This window comes from Caretta caretta, chromosome 1 (genome assembly GCF_965140235.1).
Source record: "Caretta caretta isolate rCarCar2 chromosome 1, rCarCar1.hap1, whole genome shotgun sequence".
Classification (NCBI taxonomy): Eukaryota; Metazoa; Chordata; order Testudines; family Cheloniidae; genus Caretta; species Caretta caretta.
The window spans coordinates 291,673,241-291,698,926 of record NC_134206.1 but is presented as its reverse complement, the minus strand read 5'-3'; the positions used below and the strand labels follow the sequence as shown (position 1 = coordinate 291,698,926).

Genomic DNA, 25,686 nt, shown 5'->3' with positions numbered 1-25,686 from the left:
AATTTCTTATGTTTTTTGACTTATGCTTAGTGATATTGGAAAACAGGTAGCAGTAGAGTTTCAAAGGTAACATTCCCCTAGAATGTAACAGGTGTTTTTTTAATCTGTTAATGTGCTTGATGTGATTCTCTCCTGGGTTACAGAGTAACAGCCGTGTTAGTCTGTATTCGCAAAAAGAAAAGGAGTACTTGTGGCACCTTAGAGACTAACCAATTTATGAAGTGAGCTGTAGCTCACGAAAGCTTATGCTCAAATAAATTGGTTAGTCTCTAAGGTGCCACAAGTACTCCTTTTCTTTCTCCTGGGTTAGTTAATCTGTACGCAGAGGAATCTCTCCTTGCACTAAATGCTGTTAAAAGCTAAGAGTGCATGTACATCAGGAAGTGCCAAATAAAAATAAAAAATAGATACTCAAGGAGCATTTTCATTTTGTCAGCTTCTTGCTCTCACACTTGGAATCCAGCTGCTTGAACTGACAATGACAGCAGCCAGCTGAAACATGACACTTCTGGCCAGCGGGCATTCTATCTAAACAGGCAGTGTTGTCTTGTAGACAGTGTGCATGTCTCAAGGGGTGTGTGTGGAACCTTCACTGAAGCCTTTTCTTTAGAAGTTCTAATGGCAGTGGCTTGTCCCAGCAAGGACGGGACCTAAAATACAAAATGCCAGATGCTCCAATTCTACCGCTTGTAAATAGGGCCCCCATGTCATACAGACATGGAAGTGGAGGGAAGGCCTTTGCTTCCCTCCACAAGATTGAAGCCCTGTGTTTCTCCTCCTGTCACTGAATGGATGGGGGTGGGAAATACCTGTAGCCACATTGTGCCCTTGGACACCATACATAGAATAGTGATGTGGAAGGAAGTCAGCAAATTACCAGCTAATTTCCCAGGTTTAAAACTTTTGTTTCAGTTCTTGTTATGTGCCATTATGCTGCTGTTTTTTTGCTGTTTTCTTGTTTCTTTTGACTATGCATTAAAATAAATATGAACGTTGGCTAAGAGCCAGCTCATTCAGTTTGGAGTCTCAGTTATTGCACTCTATTATGCACAACACATTCTGCTCAGCCTTCCCAGCAACGGCTGTTTGTACAAAAATATCCCCAGCAGCGCAAAGGTTTTGTAGCAACAAGTGTATGTTTTGGGGTAGAGATTGGATTGTTTGCTTTTTAAAGATTTTGCTCCCTAGCACGCTTTCTATTAATAGTTGAAATCTTTTATTTGTAAAAGTGAATAATAATTGTAACATTCTCCTTTTGCAGTTTATACATGCAAGCTCTCAGACAGAGAACATCCCCTCTATATGCGTTTGGTGGCAGGCCCCAGCACAGAAACACTCAGTTTTGTTCTGCGTGAACATGAAACTGGAGAGGTTATGGTAAGTTACATCAGTGTTTTTTTTGTTTAGCTTCACTGATATGTTAAATACACTCATTCTCTGTCTCCCAAGTGTCTTTTCATGATGATTCATCTGAGTGTCTATGTAACTATACACAAAATTGTGAAATACTGACCAAAAGTCGCTATGCAGGTTATTTCACACATGGAATATTAAAGCAGTGAGTTCTGCTGTGCAGCTAGAAACAGGTGTTAATTTTAACACACACACACCCCAGCTCCCTCCTTTCACATGGGGTACCTTTCTGAACAATTCCCCTTGCGCTGAATTTTTCCATTCTTGGGCTCTGTTCAAAGCTGAATACATACTTTTGGAGGGAACACGGGGGAAGGTTAAGCAACATCTCTTAATGTTTTGAGTTCCACAATGGTGAGAAAAACTTCCCATTTTTAAAACACACACTCCCGCTCCCCCAATACTAAAAAGTTACTGAAATTTGAAATTAAATAGTACTCAAAGTACATCCCGAACCAACCAAGTTTTAAAATAACTGGTTGGATAATAAAAGTATATAATTATGATGATTGAGTATTGAAGTTAGTGTGTAAATCACTAAAAATCACTTGTGAGCATATTTGGATATCTCACATTTTTAGCAGCATTTAATCAACTCCCCCCCCTTTGTGACATCACAATGTACATTTTCCCTGCCTAACCTGGCCAGGGGGTTGGCTGGTGCTCTTAAGCTGCTACTGGAATAGTTTGCATTACAGTGATTTGTAAATATTTCACTGGAACAAAATCTCCTCCACCCTCACCCCCAAAGCAGATCCCACTGGGAATCAATACTTGGAAATGATTAGGATTGAGTGTATCTCTCATCACATGAATAGACCCAGTGAAGTTAGTGGAGCTGCACAAATGAGTGTAGTTACAGAGGACTGGGCCCTATGGTTCTTTTTTTTTTCCATTGTCAAGCTGAAATCACCACAGTGCAAACCAATGTGCTGCTGCCTTGTTAAACAGACAGCTCCAGCAACAGCAAAGGTTGGAATTCTTCCCTCCCAATCCTTTTACCTTAGTCAGGTGTGAAGTTCAAAGCCTACTTGGGACCATGTCAATACAAATATTATTAAGCATCAGACCATTTAAAAAAAGAGAAGAAAATGAAGTGCAAAAACTATGTCAGTGCAACATTTTTAAAGTTGCAAGTTGTAAATTAAAATAGTCAATAACCGTGAAATTGCTACTCTGCACATTCTGTATAGTTTATAATATATTACCATTTGTCAAAATGGTATGCTACAAGAAAAACAGGGATCGAAGTTTATACATCCGTGTAATGTGGCCAAGTTGATGTTTCTGTAGGAAACTTAACTTTATATTTCCTTAACTGTGGAAATTGTGCTAACTTGGCTTTTGTACACCATATAGTAGGAGTAGTCAATTATTTTTTTTCTCAAGGTCCACGTTTCTTGGGCAGGGTGTAGTCTGGGTCCAGACTCCAGAAAACATAATTAAAAAAAAATAACAATAATAAGTAAATAAAAAGATTCCGGGATTAATTCAGAAGTCTCCAGCGATCTGGATTTGGCCCATGGTCTGCCTATTGATTACCCCTGCCAAATAGTAACACTATTATTAGGATGTAGATGAAATTACTTAGTTCCAATTTTCATTCATTGACTTTGTTAGGATTAAGTGGCTACCATCAAATTAAAACTCAGTCTTGTGTCTGGAAATGTATTGTATTAATGTACTAATTGTTACAGGTAATGCTGTAAAAGAGTGTAGAGAAATGTTTTTCTGTTTTTTTCCCCCATTGTGTTTATTTTGTGGATTTGCAAACACTTCATGTGTAGTTAGATGCCCCATTGTTTCTCACAGAAGAGAGAAGAGAAACGTTTCAAAAAGAAAAAATGTTTGCAAAAACCACAGAAATTAGCAGGAGGACTTCCAGCCTAGTATGAAACTATTTTTCGCTCTTTTCTTGATGCAAAATAGATTCTGAGTTGACAGTGTCCCTTTAAAAATACAATATGAGTAACTTGTGTATTTCCTGTTCACTACATCAGGCTTTCCCATTTTTTTTTCCCCAGTGGGAAGCCTTTAGCCTTCCTGAACTGCAGAACTTCTTGCGTATACTGGACAAAGAGGAAGATGAGCAACTACAGATCTTAAAGAGGCGTTACGCAGCCTACAAAGACAAACTTGAAGAAGCCCTTGATGGAGTGTGGAAACCAGGTTAAAGTGGGGCCAAAGAACACTCAGGAAAAATGCCCTGGAGCATGCCAAACCTAACCGTACAGAACAGCAGCAAAGAGTAGTTTTCTTTATTCAGAAGACTGGTTTGTGAAGCGAGGGTTACCTGTACTTTTCTATACATTTAGACCCATAAATCAGGGCACTAAGTGTCTTGCACCCATAAGTAAGGAATTCTGCATGTTTGTACATCAACTTGCAACCCCCTATTGTGCCTTCAAGGGCTTTCCAGGTTACCTTTGTGTAAGCTCTAAATCTGTTATCTAGGATGCTAACAAATAAGAATTTTTTGACCACTTTTTATTATTTGCTTTAATATTAATGATAGCTTTAAAAGTAAGGAAGTGCAAATTGATCATTTTAAAAATTAATAAAACAGCTTAGCCATGTATGATCAAAAACAGATTGGAGCATTATGTTTGAGACTAAATAGATTTGCACTACCTTTCTGTTTTCAAATATTTACTGTGTAATTTGTGAGAAAACAGTTATAGGTGGAAGGGATGTAAAACCTTTGAGGTTCTGTGAAATTGTGGAAGATTTTAAAGTAGTCTTACTGGAGAAAGTAAAGAGCAAGTTGAAAAGAAAGCAAGAGCAGAGGAAGTGACTATAACAGCTGATGGAAGATTGATGTAAAGTGGAAATACTAATATAGAAGAAGAAATGGAATTTTATTTTTCCTAGTGAGTAGTTGTAAAAGAATAAAGTTTTAGGATGTTCTAATATTATGAATAAGTTTTTAGAATTGTGTACATTCTCACTAGAATAGAAATGAGGATAATTTATACAAGGACTGGGAGGGAAGGAAGGAAGGAGGTTACATATTAGTGGAAATTAAACTGCCTACATTGGAGAAGCTAGTTCCTAAACATGTGAAAGCATATATGGTTTGAGATGTGCAACAAATATAATGAGCTGTTATCTGCTTAAATTTTGAAATGTGGGTAGTGAGTATATCTCATTTTTATAAGGAACACCCACCTAATCGGTCACTGAATGTCTAAATTAGAAATATAGATGCAGATACATTGGTCTAACTGAAATCAGATCTTTCAGCTGAGGTCAAAGAGACATTTTTTAGGATGGACAATTTCAAATTGTCCAATCTTATGAAGACATGAAAGCTTCCTCCACTAGTGTGTTTATTTAAAGGCTCAGTAAGGCAAAGAGAAGTAGAATTTCTTGCCTGTATTTCCAAGGAAGCAGAGAATTAGAATATATTGGTCATGTTGTAGATGAATCGCTTAATAACTCCAGTTTTGGTAATTTGAATTTTTTTCTAATTATATTATTTTAAAAAAATGGTCCAACAGCTAATTACCAAATTCTGTACACTGCTGATTTACTTGATTAAGAGTAGGAAAAAAATGTAGCAAAAGAAAATTTTTACTTTACTGTAAATGTCATTGTTATTCTTTCAGAAATATTTATCGAAAGAAGCACGTTCAAAGATACCAAAGAAATGGGTGTGCAATAAAAGTATGAAGAAGGTTTGAATAACTGACAAGTTTTAGTCATAACCACATGGTGGGGAAAAGTCAGGATTTATGCTAGTAAAGAAATGGATAAATAGTGCTGGCGATTCAAGAACAGCAATTGTTTCTCTTACTGTAAAAATGTTCATTGTAAATTCCCAAGGAATAGTTGACACTTTGGTGACACCTAGTGGATACTCTGTGAAACTCCAAGATGTTTCTGTTCTTTATATGAATTTGACATAATTGTGCCTTTGTTTCCTTTATTTAGTAATGGACACCTCCTTTTTTTTTCTTTTGGCAAAATATTTTTTTGCAGATGCAGCAAGACAATCATATGTTTTAAAGTGTTAAGAGAACTTAAAAAGTAGGACTAACTATAAAAATATATATGGTATATCTTGTTTGTTTTTATTTTATTTCACATGTAACATTGTAGGGCATGTGGGACGTTTATCATCAAAGTGAGACACTTTATCATAATGGTTCAGGGAGTACTTTTACATTTTGTTAACATTGTTTTTCTATAAATACTACATCATATGGATGGATATTCTATTAACATCCACTTAATTTATGTAGTGTTAACCATAACAATGTAATCATTAGATAATAGTTAACGTTGAACCATTTGTTCTTCAGATTTCAACACTGTTTGAGTCTGTAGTTTATAGATATGTGAATCTTTTTTACTTGAACTAAATTATCTGTCTTTAAAGTGGGCATCTTCATTTGCTTTAGCCAAAACCTCAATCAGTGTCTTATGCACTACAAGTTTTAATTTGGGAAAAAAAAAAACTTACTGTATTTTAATTTTGTCGTAGTCCACACTTAATTGTTGTTAAGACTGTTTTGTTTTATTTTTTTACACACTGGTTACTACAACAGCTTTAATTTAAAAGAAATGGTCAAATCTGGCTCATTTTTTTCTTTTTAATTTTATTATCAAATGATCAAGCTGTCAAACCTTTGTTGCAGAACTGTTTTGTATTAATTATGTGATGGTACCAGAATTATGATTAAATGACCTGGGGACAATGCAGGGAAACCTTTAAAATTTATGTCTTTAAAAAAAAGTTATACTATTTATAATTTTGACAAGTTTAATTTTTATTTTTATAGGGAAGTTTTTATTCCCCTTGATGTTGTTATTGAATGGCAAATGATAGTTCCATTATTAAAGTTGAAGTTGGCAGTACTTTATCATTTGTGTGGTGTTTTACCTTGCTAATATTGTATTACCTGAAGTTCATGTTGTGTTCATTTAATGCTCAATAAGACCTCTTTATAAGGAAGCTACTTGGCAAAATATAGCCTCCTTTTAAGCACAAATTAAGATTTATTACTCATGGGGGAATTCTGTGCCAAAAAATAAACAATTCTGTTCCAAAACATTAAAATTCTGCAAACAATATTTTAAAATTTTGCAAATTTTATTTGTCAAAATAACAGTACACAATCACGCCAGTTTCAATTATTTTGGTAATTTATTTCAAAATACTTGTCAGTAAGTATGTCTGTAACAATACAGACACACACACACAAATTCCCCCAGGAGCAGAGAGTTAAAGAAACCCCTATGACAACCCAGTTCCTGTTTCTCTGTCCCATCCCTCCGCCCCACCAGAGCCCAGGCAAGGGTCCAGACATCTACAAGGGTCCCCTCCTCCCCTAGAGCCCAACCATGGGGCCCCCCCCTTGCCAGATACCCGCAACCCCTCCCCCCAGAGCCCAGCTGTAGGGCCCTCCATTGCCCAGATACCCACACCCCTTTCTCCCCAGAGCCTAGACACCCACCCCCCCTCTGCCCCTCAGAGCTCAGGGATCCAGAGGGAAAAACAGCCTGATGCTCAGTCCCGTGCTTGGGTGGAGTTTCCTGTGCACCACTGCCTCCTTCCTTCAGGGCATGCTGGGAACTGAAGCTGCCAGGAACCCTCTAGCTCTCTCCCCTTTCCTTGGCCATGTCTTCTATGGGGGAGCTGAGTGATACTGGGTCCAGCAGCCCCTAGTGGCAGCCAGCAGCACTGTAGCCCATTTATGTGGGGGGAAAGGAAATTCTGCATGCACAACATTAATTTCTGCAAAACTCTGCATTGCACAGTGGTGCAGAATTCCCCAAGGCATAATTTATGAGACAAGAAATATTTACTTTGGTATATATATGCACACCATCAGTAGAAAGTTATTTTTTATTTTGGCTCCTAGTTTGATTAACAATATAAGCACTCCAAGTGGCTTAGTGGACCGAGTATTGGATTAGGATTCTGGAGACTTGGGTTCTGTTCCCACCTCTCTACTGTCATCCTGGCTGACACTGGCCAAGTCACTTTTCTGTTCCTTTGTTTTCTTATCTGTAAGATGGAGGTTACAAGGAACAGGGAGGTGAAGTGTAAAGCACTGTGAGATCTAATGATGAAAAACGCTACTTAAAAGCTAGCTGCTATTTATTTATAAAACAAAAGAAAAATTCCTTGACTCCTAAGAAGAACCTTGTTAAGAAAAGGCTTATTTCAGTACATTATTTTCTAGCACCAGCATTTGGATTAAGGGTGCTTTGAATTTGTAAGGGACACGTTCAACTGAAAGGTGGCCCAAAATTTAGGTTTTGGAAGAACATGATTCTACGAAACATGAAATCAGAAGAAATGTTTTCATGGATTGTTTTCTTAAAAAATTCCAGTGGAAAGTTTTTAACAAATTAAACACTTTCTTTGGTAATGGTTGTACTTTAAACATTATAACATTGAGATTTTGTCACTGTCCAAATTGATGATAAAATGGAAAAAGTAAACAAACAGCAAAAACAACAAGGGATTGGAGTATTTAAAATTATCTGGTTTTAATATTCTGTTAGTATCATGATTAAAGAAACTGACATTTTAAATCCTGTTTTTAAACAGTGTACCTCTTAAACCATTAAAGGACATAAAAGTTAAATTATTTAAAAATCTGCTGCCCTTTAAAATTTATTAAACCTTAAATGCTAATTTGCTGTTTTTAATTTTTATGACAAAATACTAGTCAAACTTTTAAATTATAGATGAGAGAACCATTGAAAAAGTGTAAAGGGTGGATTATTAAAGCCTGGGTGGTTTGATTTTAAATCAGTGATTTAAAGCACCAATTTTAATCATGACTTAAATCAGCAAGGAGAAAACCTTAATTTAAATATTTGATTTTAGCCTTATTTTGCATTTGTACTTTTTAGTTATTTTTCCTAAAGATAAGTTCATTTTCACTGGTTGGTATAACTATTAAAAAATGTTGATTTGAAACCAAATAGGGCCTTTGTACTTAATTTTGTACATCTTATTGCTAAACAGGAGGACACTTATCTATATACATTTAAGTAATTATATAGCACAAAATAAATCTATTCCAATTCTTAATTTTTAAATGTTTTATGTTAGAGAATTGTGAGTGACATGTTTCTTGTTTACTAGTGTGACAAAGTTCCTCCTCTACCTTGGTGGGTCTTGCGCTTATTGGCGGATTTGCTCGCCTTGGAGCTTCATGGCAGCCCTCAGCTTGGCCGTTTTTGTGAACCCACAGTCCAGGTCAACTCCTCCTGTGTCTGACCAGGAGTTGGGAGGTTTGGGGGGAAGCCGGCCTGCCCTCTACTCTGGGTTCCAGCCCAGGGCCTTGTGGAATGCAGTTGTCTAGAGTGCCTCCTGGAACAGCTGTACGACAGCTACAACTCCCTGGGCTACTTCCCCATGGCCTCCTCCCAACACCTTCTTTATCCTCACCATAGGACCTTCCTCCTGGTGTCTGATAATGCTTGTACTCCTCAGTCCTCCAACGGTATGCGTTCTCACTCTCAGCTCCTAGCACCTCTTGTTCCCAGCTCCTTACATGCGCACCACAAACTGAAGTGAGCGCCTTTTTAAACCCAGGTGCCCTGATTAGCCTGCCTTAATTGATTCTAGCAGCTTCTTGATTGGCTGCAGGTGTTCTAATCAGCCTGTCTGTCTTAATTGTCTCCAAAAGGTTCCTGATTGTTCTGGAACCTTCCCTGTTACCTTACCCAGGGAAAAGGGACCTACTTAACCTGGGGCTAATGTATCTGCTTTCTATTACTCTCCTGTAGCCATCCGGCCCAACCCTGTCGCACTAGATAATGTTTGTTTACTCGTGATGTGTGTCAAGATGCATTTGGACAGAAATTGGAATTCAATTAAATGTACAAAAAATTGAGCTAATAAAACTACATTAAATGTGCTGGATACATAAGAAAAAAATTTTATGTAAACACGTTTTGCATTTAAAACTACCTGATTTATTAAACAAAGGAACTATTAAGTATAGTTAGTGAATTGACAGACTGATTCTGGTCACCAGGGGCCAGATTTTCAAAGGTTTTTAGGTCTCTAAAGATGCAGATGGGTGCCCAATGGAATTTTCAAAAGTGTTTAAGCAGGCTCATGAATTCATAGAGTTTAAGGCCAGAAGGGACCATCAGATCATCTAGTCTGACTTCCTGTATTTCTCAGGTCCTTAATTATCACCAAGTTACCCCATATTGAGCCCAATAACTTGTTTGACTAAAGCATAACTTCCAGAAAGGCTGGTAGTCTTGATTTGAAAGACATCAAAGATGGAGAATCCACCACTTGCCATGATAGTTTGTTCCAGTGATTATTCAAGTTCACTCTTGAAAATTTGTGTCTAACTTGAATTTATCTGACTTCAGTTTCCAGTTATTGGTTCTTGTTACGCCTTTCTCCTCTAGATGAAAGAGCCATTTAGTATCTGGTATTTTCTCCCTGTGAAGGTACATATACACTGTAATCAAGTCACTACATGTTTAGGTGCTTAAGGAGTAACTCATTCTGTTCTCTAGTTAGATTTGGTTATCTTAATAGATCCCCCCGACCAGTACATCATGGGTTTGCAGTTAGCACTCTGAACCTTATCCATTCAAGATCCTGCAGTTCTGAGTTATCAATAATGCTCAAACTCTAAATGTAGAGTGCCATGCCCACCTCTTTACCCACTCTGTCCTTCCTAAACAGGTTATAACCAGAGATTTTGCATTCCAATCATCCCACCAGGTTTCAGTAATGCCGACTATATAAAATTTTTTCTCATCCATGAAAAAGTCCAATTCCTCTTGCTTGCTACCTAGACTCCTAGTATTGATATGTAAGCATTAGGAAAAATTTCTTCCATTTGAAATTAGTGGGAGTTAGCTGCCTAACCTTCATTTGAAAATCCCACTAGTCAATTATCTGCATCTTTTGGTGCCTAAATATTGTTGAAAATCTCGCTCCATGAACTTCAAGTTTTTTTAGAACTAGCAAATCATATCCTCTCCCACCTGTTTTTTATTCATAGATTGGAAAAGAAAAACAAAAGTTTTTCTGCTCTTTCAACTCCCAGTTTCTCAACTTTGAATTAACAAGTCCAAATGACAAAAATACTCTCTGCATTTGCTAGCTAAACTGAAACCAAATGTAATTAAGGGAAAAGCTTTTCTGCACAAACAGAAACTGAAAGTACGGACGTTTGGAAATATGTAAATGTCAACCTTTGTGCCACTGTAAAGACTGAAAATAATGTAGAGGCTGAATGTAATATGACATATTTATAAAACTTGATTTGACCTCAAAAGTTAAGATGTTTTTTCCCCGATTCTGTATGTAAATAACAAAGGAGAACCCTTTAACTCAATTGGCAGAGGTAACTTTCTTGCTGCCATTTCAAACATTATTGGTATTTACCTTTTGCTGTCGCCTATTGATCCAGAGCCATTCATGTAGGTCCTCGTTTATTTTTACTTTTAAGTTCAGTAATGTGTATGTTTGCTGAGAAGTAATTTAACTTTCTTCTTCAAGGACTGTCCCTGTGGGTGCTCCACTTTAGGCGTCTTGGCACCCTGCACTTCTAATCGGAGCCCACTCCAAGCGGTTACCACAGGTGCGCAGCCAACCGTTCCTCAGTTCCTTCTCTACCACCTTTGGCTTCAGTCAGAATGACAGCAGTCCCCTTAACAACTCTAGATATTCCTCTTATTTCAGCCCAATCAATCGCCACATCTGTCGTCATGCAGAGGGCTTCCTGGGTCTATCTCACTGGCTTCCCCAGGGAAGTTCAGGCTACCATAGAGGACTTACCTTTCAAAGACCAAAAATTGTTCGCAGAGAGCACAGATGTATCCTTACACACCTTGAAGGATACATGCAACGTTAAAGACACTGGGAATATATGTCCCTGCGAACAAAAAGAAACAGGGCATGTTCTATAACCAGCGATTCCAGACTGCCGCATACAGCCAGCCTCAAAGAAATTATGACCAACACCGCAAGCAGCACCAGACGAGATGCCGACTAATACAAGAACAGTCGTATACATCTCAACCATACACTTCCAGGCAAATGTTTTGAAGTGTTGGTCGAGAACACGAGAGCCCCACATTCTCCAATTCCAGAGTCACTTTTAATTTCCAGCTCATTTAGGGACCGCCTCACAACTTTTTACCCCATTTGGAGAACCATCACCTCAGACAAGTGGATTCTGGAAATTCTACAGATGGGCTATTCCATCCCCTTTGTCTCCATTCCACCTACCCACCCTCTTCCCCATCCCTCTTCAGGGACCCATGTCACGAGCACCTGCTACAGCAGGAAATAAATCATTTTCTGCAATTAGGAGCTGTGGAACCTGTACCAGCTCATACGGGATTTTATTCACATTACTTCCTTACTCAGAAGAAAACAGGTGGATGGAGGCCCATTCTGGACTTGCACAAACTAAACAAGTTCATGGGAACACAGCGCTTCAAGATGGTTAACCCTAGCAAACACAGTTTCAGCATTGGAGAAAGGAGATCGTCTCTTGGCCCTCGACCTACAGGATTCTCACTTTCACGTCACTATCCACCGGAGGTTCCTCTGATTCACTGTTCATTACCTGGACTACCAGTTCAGGGTGCTCCCCTTCAGCCTATCCGCAGCCCCAAGGGTATTTTCCAAAGTTCTCAGCGTTGCAGAAGCACACCTTCACAGGCAGGGTGTGATAATCTTTCCCTACCTAGACAACTGCCTATTCAAAGCACCAGCATACCAGGAGGCAGCTGACGCCACTCACACCACTTTAACCCTGTTTACAAACCTAAGGTTACAAATCAACCTTCAGAAATACACCCTAACTCCAACCCAACAACTGGACTTTATAGGGGCACACCTTGACTGTATCACGGCATCAGCACGGCTACTCCAACAATGGTTTATTACCTTAACAAACCGAATTACAACAGTATGACAGCCCACAAACGTCCACCAGAATGTGCCTACAACTTCTAGGGCACATGTCAGCTACAACATTTGTTGTGAAACATACCAGGCTTCATATGAGATGTCTACAAACCTGGCTATGCACTGTCTATATTCCTCACAGACACTCCATCAACAGATGTCTTACAATGCCCAACAGAGTGAAACACTCGCTCACATGGTGGACAAAACAAACATACGTTTGCTCAGGTGTCCCCTTCCAACGGGAACCCCCATCGGTAACTATCACCACGGATGCTTCTCTGGTGGGATGGGGGGGCACGCTTGTCCAAAAACACCATCCAGGGCTGCTGGTCCCTAGCGGAGTCTAATCTCCACATAAATCTACTGGAGCTACGAGCAGTCCGAAACACCTGCCACCACTTTCTCCCCCTTATGAGCAACAAAACTGTCTAGATTCTCATGGACAACTTGGCGACTGTGTTTTATATAAATCGCCAAGGAGGGGCCTGATCTTACCTGCTCTGTAGAGAAGCAGTTCACCTCTGGCAATGCAGCATATCCAACAACATGTACATATCACGGCATCCTACCTACCTGCAAGCCAGAATGCTACAGCAGATGACCTAAGCAGGAACTTCTCACAAATGCATGATTGGGAGCTGGACCCAGGAATACTGCAAATTATATTCAAACAACGGGGATTTTCCTCAATGACCCACAATGCCAAATGCCCACAATACTGTTCCCAAGCTGGACTGGGGAACAACTCTGGGAGACGCCTTCCTTATCAAATGGGAAGCCCCGCTCCTGTATGCCTTCCCCCCACAATCCCCTTACTGAGCCTTCACAAGATCAGGAAAGACAAATCCAGAGTCATCCTAATTGCACCAACATGGCCCAGACAAACATAGTTCCCATACCTGGACCAGATGGCTGTGAGACCACCATGAACCCTTTCCCCGGTGTCTCATCTGCTGACACAGGATGCAGGATGCCGCAGTCACCCCAACATTCCAATACTCCATCTCAAGGCTTGGATAATCCATGAATGACAGAACTTGAAACACGCTGTTTCACGGAAGTGCAGGACACTGCTGACGACTGTCCACACACAAAACATACGCGCACAAGTGGAAACGATTCTCCATCTGGTGCCAGGACAAGCAAATTACTCCACAATTGGCCCCACTACGCACAATCCTCGATTACATATTGACCTCTCAAAAAATCGGGCCTTTCCACTAGTTCACTCACAGCACTTATCAGCTATCACTACCTTTCATGCTAAGGTGGACAGACTCACTGTCTTCACCCATTTGCTGACCAAGCACTTTCGCAAGGATATAGAGAACACTTACCCACACTAAGGGACCCGACCCCTATGTAGAACCTTGTTCTCCGTGCCCTCATGAGCAAACCCATTGAACGGCTAGCGACCTGCTCATTCTTTCACTTATCCATGAAAGTTGCCTTTTTAGTAGTGATCACATGAACAAGAAGGGTGGGAGAGTTGGGTGCTCTAATTTGCACACCCGCCTTATATCACATTCCTCAAGGGCAAAGTAGTTCTATGACCACATCCTAAATTCATACCCAAGGTCACCTCCTCCTTCCATCTCAACTAACCCATTTAATTACCTGTATTCTTCCCCAAGCCACACGCCAACAACAGGGAGGCATCCCTACACATGCTGGATATCCGCAGAGCGCTGGCATTTTACACAGAGAGAACAAAAACATTCAGAAAAACATCCAGACTATTCGTATCCACAACAGAATGGTCACAAAGTCAAACCATTTCCAAACAGAGACTTTCTAAATGGATCTCTAACTGTACCCAATTATGTTACCAAAAATACAACGTGCAAGCTCCTTCCGGACTTTGCACACACTCCACTAGAGCTATGTCCACATTGATAGCCTTTCTCAAAGATGTACCCATCACTGATATTTGTAAAACAGCTACCTGGGCATCACCCCATACTTTCACCAAATACTATGCCCTAGAATAGCAGTCAGCTGCACATGCTCACTTTGGACTCTCTGTGCTCTCCACTGTAAATAAATGAACTCCGAAGCCCCTCCTCTCCACTGAGGGGCACTGCTTTACAGCCACCTAAAATGGAGCACCCACCTTGTGCAGTAACTGAAGTTCTTCAAGATGGTTGTCCCTGTGGGTGCTCCACTACTCCTCTTCCTCTCCTGTACTTCAGACTTTCACATCGATCCTCTGGTGTAGAGAAGGAACTGGGGAATGGTTGGCTGTGCACACGGAGCGGTGGGAGGCGGCTGCCGTGCGCAGCCAACTGGGGCACTGCTCCTGCAAATCTCCAATTAGAAGCACAGGGCACCAAGACACCTCAAGCGGAGCACTCACAGGGACAACCATCTAGAAGAACCTCAGTTACTGCACAAGGTGAGTAACCTTCTCTTCAATACATTTTCTATATTCATGTTGTAGCAGCAAATAAAGCACATTAGTTGGTCTCATGTACAAGAAAATGTGCCACAAATGTGTTTCTCAGCTGAAATTAGACAAGAGAAACATTGCTAAAAAGTGTGTTTAAATCAATACAGTATAAACCAGTACAGTATTAATGTTTTACTAGGTTGAGAGCTGGTGACAGTGAGGCTAATGACTGACCTGATCCTACTTGGATAAAGCGCCCATCAAAACCAATGAAAGTTTTGCCCACACAAATACTCCAGGAGAAGGCCCCAAATAGCTGCACGTAGGGTATCTTTTAATCAGGGCCCTGCGTATCCTTAAGTTTTTTCCTAAGGTCAGATGTCTTCAGAGTTTCATGTTAACCAGACCATTCATCGCCCAGTTTTTTTCTTCAAAACATCAGACTAGGCAAGAAGCTGCCTTCCATACCTTGAATCATAGAATATCAGGGTTGGAAGAGATCTCAGGAGGTCATCTAGTCCAACCCCCTGCTCAAAGCAGGACCAATCCCCAACTCAATCATCCCAGCCAGGGCTTTGTCAAGCCTCACCTTAAAAACTTCTAAGGAAGGAGATTCCACCACCTCTCTAGGTAACGCATTCCAGTGTTTTACCACCCTCCTAGTGAAAAAGTTTTTCCTAATATCCAACCTAAACCTCCCCCATTGCAACTTGAGACTATTGCTCCTCATTCTGTCATCTGCTACCACTGAGAACAGTCTACATCCCCTTTCAGGTAGTTGAAAGCAGCTATCAAATCCCCCCTCGTTCTTCTCTTCCGCAGAATAAACAATCCCAGTTCCCTCAGCCTCTCCTCATAAGTCATGTGTTCCAGTCCCCTAATCATTTTTGTTGCCCTCCGCTGGACTCTTTCCAATTTTTCCACATCCTTCTTGTAGTGTGGGTCCCAAAACTGGACACAATACTCCAGATGAGGCCTCACCAATGTCGAATAGAGGGGGAACGATCATGTCCCTCGATCTGCTGGCAATGCCCCTACTTATACATCCCAAAATGCCATTGACCTTCTTGGCAACAACAGCACACAACAAGAACCACCACTGTCCTTCTATTTGGATAGAACCAAACCATTCAAAAAGTCTCCCAGACTGCAGTTTCAATAGCAGACAGATCCAAAGGATCCACAGTCATCACCCAAAGGCTTTAAAGATGGCTCTCTGGCTGTATCATTTCATGTTACGACTCTGCCACCATTCAACCTTCTTCTAGAGTATTAGGCCATTCTACAATGTCTCAATGTACTTGTATGGCGTGACTCAAGAATATTCCGGTGACCGAGATTTGCAAACCAGCAACTTGGGCTTCAGAACATACTTTTTTCAAGCACTGTATCATGGTGCATGCCTCTAGATCAGATGCTGTGGTGAGCAATGCAGTTCTGTCTTCAGTATTAGACTACATTCTGAAGCTCCCTCCTCCCTTTGGGGATACTGCTCAAGAGTTATCACAGGAACACTACTGAAAGAAAAAGGAGAGGCTACTCACCTTGTGCAGTAATGAGTTCTTTGAGATGTTTTGTCCCTATAGGTGCTACACTACCCGCCCTCCTTCCCCTCCACTTTGGAGTGCCCTCTGCAAGACTTTATGATGGAGAGAAAACTGGAGGCGGTTTGCTCGTGCACCCCTATATATCATCATTACAGAGCATGAGGATGGGCTGAACAGGTACTGCTACAGCAAATCTCTGACCCAAGGTGCATGCGCAATGAACTGGAACATGCATCTTGAAGAATGTATTACTGCACAAGGTGAGTGCTTAGAACGTTGACAATTTTATAAGCAAGGTTACCTTCCCGTACTAGCCCAGCCATTGCAATCTACCTGAAAATGCAGATACCCTGCTTTTCTTTGTCAACCCCACATTCTGCTAGCTGATTACAACTGTAGAACCTTTATGAGCTGGGACAGATTGTATGTGCTTCACTGATGCTTTCCTTAATGTTAACTGACAGGACCACATTACCCTGGCAAATCCAGGCAGTCCAGCTCTGTGTTTGTGCTTGTTCTCCCCTGATCCAGCAGAGACCTGAAATAACTCTTAAATATGTTTTCCTGAGTAACCTACACTTTGTCAAACTCAGATTTCAGTACAAGATCCCTTATAAAAATAATTCATTCTTTCTGTCTCTGCTCTATTAAGCTCCTTGTTAAGGTATAGGGTTTCTTACCTTTATGCTGGAGAGAATAATTTGTGTTTGGGGAGGAGGAAGGGAACAAATAATGCCAGGTTCTTCACTCCAATGGTATATTTTATCTGACTTACAGAATCACTTCTGAACTAGTCTTTTTTCTTTTTTTTTTTAAGGTAATCTTTACATTGGCACTGTGGATGGGAAGCTGTAGATGATCTGTGGTGACCAATTTCATTTCATTACTCAGTAGAGCAGGAAGTGTTTGAATGTGGTGAGTGATCTTTTTTTTCCCCAATGAGATAATCAAGACTGACTCATTTGTATAACAATGCTGAATAAGGGGCAGAAATACTGTTTTAATTGCTGTTAATGTTTTCTGAGTTTTACATGCAAAGTTATTAAAGACTGATAACACTACGTAGTTTCTTGTAGACTCAGATCTGGAGTATTTCTAGTTGTTGTTCGTTTGAAATCCATATGGTGACTGAAACAAGAGTGGTTCTTGATTTCAAAAGGAGAGAACTGCAATAGAACCTCAAAGACATGAACACCAGAGTTACGGATTGACTGGTCAACAGGACACCATGTGAAACTGGAAGTAATCAATCAGGCATTAGCAGAGACAGCCCCCCCCCCCCCCCCAAAAAAAAAAAAGCAAATACTGTACCGTGCTTGAATTGCATCTTAAAGGTAGGTGCATCTGGGGTCTCTGTCTCCACCCCACTCCCACACACAGGGCAGCCACCTACAGCTAGGAGGTGAAGACACTGGTGCTGCCAGCCTGAGGGGGACAAGCTTGTAAACTCAGTCCAGCCCAGGGAAGGAAGCTGCTGCTGAAGCCTGGCCTGGAGTCTCAGTGTTGGATCTGGAGCCCGAACTGTGCTTTGTTCAGAGTTCCAAACATTTCAGAGTTACAGACAACTTCCATTCCCATCTACACCAATAATTGAACCACTGTAGACAATAACTGTTATTTACACTGGTTGCTCCTTGAACGAGTGCTGAAAACTGTTTTAACTATTAGTGTACAGAGGACTAAAAAAATTTCTGCACTGTTAAAATGTCTGCAGAGGGTGAGGCCTTGTCTCTATTTTGCTGTAAGTGCAGAGTTAAATGATGCAGTGGTAAAACACTTTTTCCTGAGCTACGTTAGTGCTTCCAACATTGCTTACATTAGTGGAGCTGCACTGGTGCTAAACCCATGTGAAAGGTCACTGAGATGCATCCTCACTGACAGCAACTGGTCAGTTTCTTAGACACCCATCTTCCACCTCCAGAATGCCCCTCTGAGCTTTGGAGGAAGTTTGGAAAAATGTGGTACTGGAGCTATTCAACTTCTCTCCTAAAAGAAAATTCTCAGAAAATCGCAGTACTATTCTAAGAAAATTAGCCTTATGAATATAGTTTCTTGCTCCCAGTTTTTAGCCCAATGTGTTAATGACTCATAGGCATGCAGTGCTTAAAATGATTCAATAAGAAGTATTTGAGGGAGACCAAGATGCTAAATGAGGAGAAAGTAATTTCATATGTTTCTTTTAATTAAAAACTAACATTTTGTGACATTAATTATAAAACATTTGGCATTCCATGCCATGATTTTTAGTGTCTAGCAAAGTTATGAATTTACACTCCCAGGCTCGTTTTTTGAAGTTGTTGTGCAGGTTTCCTTTGAGGATGAGTACTGAGGTCAGGTATGGAGAGAGAATTTTGTGAAAAGTGTTCCCTCACAGCTCAGAAACCCAGCGAGGGGAGAGAGTTTTGGAGTCCAGGTTCCAGCCCAAGTGGGAACATATGTACTGCTATTTTTAGCCCTGCAGCTGAAGCCCTGCAAGCGCAGGTCAGCTGACCCAGGCTCTGAAATGTGGTGCTGTGAATTTTTCTTTGCAGTGTAGATACACCCTCTGAGTGCTTCTCTCTTTCCCCAAAAGAAGTAGGTCCAATAAAACATATTCCTTCACTCACCCTGTCTCTTTAGTAGCCTGGGACCAACAGGGATACAAGACTGCAAATATTGTGTTTTTACTTTGTCACATATTGAATGTTTTAGAATAGTTTCACTTTCAGAAAACGGACTGATGGGATGAGTGAAAGTGGATAGTTTCATTTAAAAGCTAGATCAGGAACACTTTCTGACTTTGACGTTGTCCGTTGCATTTGATCATTGGGTATTTTTGTTAATCAAGTATAGATGGAATTCCTTTTAGGTTCTTGGACTAGAAATATCGTGTAACAGGACCATTTATTTCCTAATTCAAGTAGAAAATGGGGACCTCACAGATATGAGGTGAGATGCTCTCCTTAGTCATTTGTAGGGGTGATTAAATATATTTAAAGCATCATTTGGTGCTGGTGGTACTCTGAACTACCACCTGGAAGAAATGGGTTTGATTTCTAGTTTTGGTCTCTTGCTTGTTTGACTGGTTTGAACTAAGCAAGCTGTAGAGACAATATGCTCAGCTCCGGAGGTGATGAACATGCTGCATTGCTCTGTAGCTTCCTCCCTGGCCATATGGAAGTAATGTTAATGAACTTTCAACGGAGTCTCATCCAGTCTTCCTTGGCTGTAAGGATGTGAGAACTTGATGACTGGTCATTTAAATCAGAGGAATATTAGGGTGCAGTGAATCCACAGAGCTTTTTAGGGTGTGAAGATTCCTGTTAGAGATTGGAAATCAAGTGATGGAATTTAATAGTCCTTAAATCATCAGTGCTGCAGTCCTATAGTATCGTGTAGTCTCCTCCTTATTTAAATGCTGACAAAGGGCTTGGCAGCACACAAGAGATAAACATAAAAGCAGCCCCTGCCTTGTGGAGTTTACAGTTAAAACAATCTAAATTTGTCATACAGATCATTTAGTAAAGGAAGCTTGCTTAAATTATCTGGGGTATTTTGAAGTGAAATGTCAAATCTTTATTTGCCATGACAAGCAGGTGTGATGCTGTTTCCTGATTTGCCTGGCTTGAGGGAGAGGCTTCAAGCAGCTTGACAAAGCAGGATATGCCTCAGAGTGAGTTCTGATTTGGGGCTTTACTGCCAAACTTTTTCCTCTGACTTGTAGAGGAAGCAGAGAGGCTTCTCTCTCACTTCATGAGGGCTGTGATCAGCCAGGTATACAACCCTGGGGATTCATTGAAATAAACAGTGAACAGAGCAGTCTGTTCCTTTACAGTGTTGCAAGCTTGTCTTTTATATTAAGATGGCGGTACTATGTATAAGGTCTGCTTTTAATTAAACTGTTAAAACAACTGCTGGCGATTTTCTGTTAGTCATTGAATCCAGATTTCTTTTAAAATATCTAGCTAAGTCCTTTCATTTTTTAATGACTTGTTTTGGTTAAGGTCATAGAAACTAACCATCTTGGATGTCTGCTGGCCTATGACCCTGTAACAAGAATAGCCAGAACTCTGCTCAGTGGCCTGTACATGGCACATGCATGGTCTCCAAATGAAGACTACATATTAATCTCAGAAACCAGCACATGCAGAATTATACCATATGTAAAACCTCAATTTTCCCTCCTGGAATTAAAACATTGCAAATCAGGTTAGGCTGTTGATTTGTTGATTTAATTTCTAGTCCCAAACATAATTTTCCAATGCTTTCGCTGAAACTATCCATTTAAAAATGATAGTATTGGAAATGTTTAAAATTAACTTTTTTGAAGGCCAATGCTTGAGGTTTAGTTAATTTTGAAATGGAAGTATGCTTTAAGTGGAGGTGGAAAGCCACTCCACCCAGTATAAAGTTTTTCTAGATACTTGCTCATATACGGCTACTGTACTTTGGTTCCTAATTTCATCAAACCTTATTGCAATTGTCCTGGTTAAATAATCCTTCCTTATAAACGTTTGCACATCTGGACTTCCTAAAGTTGCCCTCAGAAAGTGAGAACATTTGTGTGATTACCGTTATTAGCCAAATACCCCATTCTTCAAATTAAGATAAGTTTAATTTACCATGGTTTTCCATTTTTTAAAAAGTCTGTGTGTGTGTGTGTGCGTGCGTGCGTGCACGTGTGTGTCTTGAATTTTGCTCATCTCATACAACATCAGAGCTAATTTTAACATGAGAGAGCAGAGTTCTCATTTTACAAAGAATGTGTTGAGTTCTGCAAGTAGTTTTCCCTGCCTGGAGCCACTATGTGGTGCTGCTCTGAGGAACAGATTTAAGTTATGTAAATTGTATGCAATTAGCATTGTGATGGATAGCCGATAAATAGTATCCCCGTTGTTCCAACAGATTTGCTGCTTCTGGTGAAGCCCCTTCCGCTACATTTTGAAAATCCTCTTGTGTGAATTGTACAGCAACTGATATACTAAGAACATAAGAATGGCCATACTGGGTCAGACCAAAGGTCCATCCAGCCCAGTATCCTGTCTACCAACAGTGGCCAATGCCAGGTGCCCCTGAAGGAGTGAACCTAACAGGTAATGATCCAGTGATCTTTCTCCTGCCATCCATCTCCACCCTCTGACAAACAGAGGCTAGGGACACCATTCCTTACCCATCCTGGCTAACAGCCATTAATGGACTTAACCTCCATGTATTTATCAAGTTCTCTTTTAAACCCTGTTATAGTCCTAGCCTTCACAACTTCCTCAGACAAGGAGTTCCACAGGTTGACTGTGTGCTGAGTGAAGAAGAACTTCCTTTTATTTGTTTTAAACCTGCTACCCATTAATTTCATTTGGTGGCCCCTAGTTCTTATATTATGGGAACAGGTAAATAACTTTTCCTTATTCACTTTCTCCACACCACTCATGATTTTATATACCTCTATCATATCCCCCCTTAGTCTCCTCTTTTCCAAGCTGAAAAGTCCTAGCCTCTTTAATCTCTCCTCATATTGGACCCATTCCAAACCCCTAATCATTTTAGTTGCCCTTTTCTGAACCTTTTCTAATGCCAGTGTATCTTTTTTGAGATGAGGGGACCACATCTGTATGCAATATTCAAGATGTGGGTGTACCATGGATTTATATAAGGGTAATAAGATATTCTCTGTCTTATTCTCTATCCCTTTTTTTAATGATTTCTAACATCCCGTTTGCTTTTTTGACTGCCGCTGCACATTGCGTGGACGTCTTCAGAGAACTATCCATGATGACTCCAAGATCTTTCTCCTGATTAGTTGTCGCTAAATTAGCCCCCATCATATTGTATGTATAATTGGGGTTATTATTTCCAATGTGCATTACTTTACATTTATCCATATTAAATTTAGTTTGACATTTTGTTGCCCAATCACTTAATTTTGTGAGATCTTTTTGAAGTTCTTCACAGTCTGCTTTGGTCTTAACTATCTTGAGCAGTTTAGTAGCATCTGCAAACTTTGCCACCTCGCTGTTTACCCCTTTCTCCAGATCATTTATGAATAGATTGAATAGGATTGGTCCTAGGACTGACCCTTGGGGAACACCACTAGTTACCCCTCTCCATTCTGAAAATTTTCCATTTATTCCTACCCTTTGTTCCCTGTCCTTTAACCAGTTCTCAATCCATGAAAGGATCTTCCCTCTTATCCGATGACAACTTAATTTACATAAGAGCCTTTGGTGAGGGACCTTGTCAAAGGCTTTCTGAAAATCTAAGTACACTATTTCCACTGGATCCCCCTTATCCACATGTTTGTTGACCCCCTCAAAGAACTCTAATAGATTAGTAAGACATGATCTCCCTTTATAGAAACCATGTTGACTTTTGTGCAACAATTTATGTTCTTCTATGTGTCTGACAATTTTATTCTTTACTATTGTTTCAACTAATTTGCCCGGTACTGACGTTAGACTTACCGGTCTGTAATTGCCAGGATCACCTCTAGAGCCCTTCTTAAATATTGGTGTTACATTAGCTATCTTCCAGTCATTGGGTACAGTAGCTGATTTAAAGGACAGATTACAAACCATAGTTAATAGTTCTGCAATTTCACATTTGAGTTCTTTCAGAACTCTTGGGTGAATGCCATCTGGTCCCAATGACTTGTTACTGTTCAGTTTCTCAATTAATTCCAAAACCTCCTCTAGTGTCACTTCAATCTGTACTGTGTCCCTCAATGACTGCTGTACCTAAACGGATATAAAAATATGAATTCACTTTTTTTGGCAGCTATTGGCTGAGTGGATTTAGTGCTGGTCTGAAGCCTACCTGGCTATCCAGGTAACAGCAGACTATCAAAGAGAGGCACATACAGACTGGGAATATCTACTCCTTGCTTTCCTAGTTTCTTTTGCTCCTTTTCTGAATGCTTTAGGACTTTGTCCCTAAAGAAATTTATTGCAAAGGTGAATTAAATCTGACATTGTGTAATAGTAGCATTGCAGTAGCGTGTTCAAACCTCAGGCCTGACCTAAACTTAAAACTGCTTCTGGAGAACTGTTGGTTCGGGCTATTATCTTTTGTTTTAAATGGTCTTTGCTGTGCTGCTGTAAGTTCTACCAGAAAAGAAGTGATGTTGGCAGTGTCTTTCTTGGCCAGGGAATTGATATAAGTGGTGTTGGCAAAAGCACTGTTGGTATAAGCTGTGTGTGACCTAGGAAGGTGCACCACTCCAGAAGCAAGCCCTTAGCGTAGACAAGATATCATAGACCACGACCCCATTGTCTGAGTTGCCATACAAACATTGTCCCCACCCGAAAGCACTTATAGTCTAAGTATGCTACCTCCTGCATTTTGATTACTTCTATTCTAAGGCAATTGAAGAAGCCTTAAACTATGATGCCCAGCTGGGATTTTGCTATTGGAGCACCGTTATTTGCCTGCATGTACAGAAAGTCAGTGCTAAGACTTCATCTTTCTCCCACAGAGTAAAATTATCACCCTGCAGTTGGCTGAGATTAAGTAAATTGCTTAGGGAAATTTCAGCTCCTCATTTCTTTCGTAGTACTTGATACATAATTTTGATTCGGATCGGTAAGTGATTTCAACTCTGCTTTAGCAAGTCCACATTGTGACAGATGGCCAAAAAGGGTTAAGCAGCTCGCAGGCTAAATGACCCAGGTTCAACCTTTAGAGACATGTTGGGAACTATGTAAATGGTAATTAGGGCAATTCCATGTTAGATGGGCTAGAACTTTGAAATGCAAACCTGTATTGTTAGAGAATTAAAGGTGATACTAATAGTATCTTTACTTCTGTCTTGTTAGATATTAGCCATGTAAACAGACAGTTCCTGTTTATTACTATAGCTATTGATTCAATGATCAAAAGGGAATATTCAACGTTTAGATGAATCTTGAGTGAAACGTCATTGTCTATGTCTCTTTAAAATTTTTGATAAACTGCTTAATGGATAAATTTCCTTATGTTAATCCATGTAGTAATTACTGGTGATGTTTAGGAAATAGAAGGATACTTTCAAAAGCCTATTGTTCACCCAGGACTGTATAGATAAGAGGCTGCCAGAAAACACTATTAAAAGACTCTTGAGACCTGATCCTTTCATCTCAGATCTGCTTAATGCTTTATGCAGGGTAAGCTTGAGATATCCAGTCCCACCTGGATATGAACATTGGACTACAACCTATGGATTAATTGTGAAACAACTCTTTGCAACTACAAAGCTCACCATCCCTACTATGAAGCTAATCTCAAAACTATATTCTTGTGCATGATCTTTTAACCAATATATATATATTTTTAATAAATTTTAGTTTAGTTAGTAAGAATTGGCTGTAAGCGTGTATTTGGGTAAGATTTGAAATATTCATTAACTTGGGAGGTAATGTGTCCAATCCTTTGGGATTGGTAGAACTTTCTTATATGCTTAATAAGATTTTCAGTAATCATCATATGTGATTTGTGAGTCTAGGTGGAAGCCCAAGGCTGGGTTGCTAAAGGGAACTGTGTTTTCTGGGGATCCAGAAAGGTATTATAGAAGCTGTTCTGTGCTGGCTTGGTAAACCTAAGTATTGGAATACCCATCAGCTTTGGGGATTGTCTGTCCCATTCTTTGTAGTTTGCCCTAATTGAGTAATCTCAGTGTGGCTCCCCTGGGACCCCAGTCTCTCATACATTATAAAGTAAGTCCTTTTTGCCAGTTTATAATAAGCCCCACTAATGCCCACCCTTTCCTGAGATGCTAAAGCAGTGACTGTATTTCAGGAGTTACGAACCTGTTACTTACCATAGAGCTATCAGACATCCGGCTGTGGCAGAAACAGTTGAGTGAAAGTTATCAGTGTGCTTTAGCTGTTGGTTTATTTGCATCTGCCCACAACAGTAAAGTTATCTGGCAAGTGCCAGATCTGCACTGTTACATCTGTACCTACATAATCCCCCTTATAGTAATACCAATTTTCCTTTAATGGAAAATGTTCTGAAATAACCAATGCCGTCTTACATTTTTACAGGTTCTGCTAGTATCACTCTATAGCATCTTTCTACATAAACATGACTTATTCTTAGAAATTAATGACCAAGGAGAAACTGTAGAGAGTTTTCATGACCCTGATGGTAGCATGACATGGCCACTAGAGATGTCTTTGAGCACAATGGGGAAACACAGAGGTAATATAGAACAGCCATTTCTTGCGGTGCTAAACTAATACCTAACTGTCTAGTTTTGTATGATTCCAATATACCTAACTCATGTACATGGAAAGAAAAACAATGGTGTTTCTTCAAACTACTTAAAAGCATTTTCAGAAACACAGCTCTTCTGCACACTACTTTAATATTGGAATTTTCCTCCAACATTGTACAAGTATTTCAGCTAGAACTTAGATCAGGTAATGCTCCATTTTGGCTCTGGTAGCAGAGGGATTATACTGATG

The 25,686-nt window shown here is 40.0% G+C and overlaps 1 protein-coding gene and 1 pseudogene across 5 annotated transcripts in view; both read left to right on the top strand.

The window, feature by feature from the left end:
- Window positions 1–6,278, top strand: part of RASSF3 (Ras association domain family member 3) — a 171,467-nt gene extending 165,189 nt beyond the window's left edge. For all 5 annotated transcript variants that reach the window (XM_048835912.2, XM_075124380.1, XM_075124381.1 and 2 more), the window contains 2 exons: window positions 1,262–1,377; window positions 3,438–6,278. In XM_048835912.2, the coding sequence (XP_048691869.2) occupies window positions 1,262–1,377; window positions 3,438–3,587 (266 nt within the window). In that variant the 3' untranslated portion in view covers window positions 3,588–6,278. The remainder of the gene's footprint in view (window positions 1–1,261; window positions 1,378–3,437) is intronic.
- LOC125635892 (adipocyte plasma membrane-associated protein-like) lies at window positions 5,518–25,458 on the top strand (annotated as a pseudogene).
- Window positions 25,459–25,686: the final 228 nt, after the last annotated feature.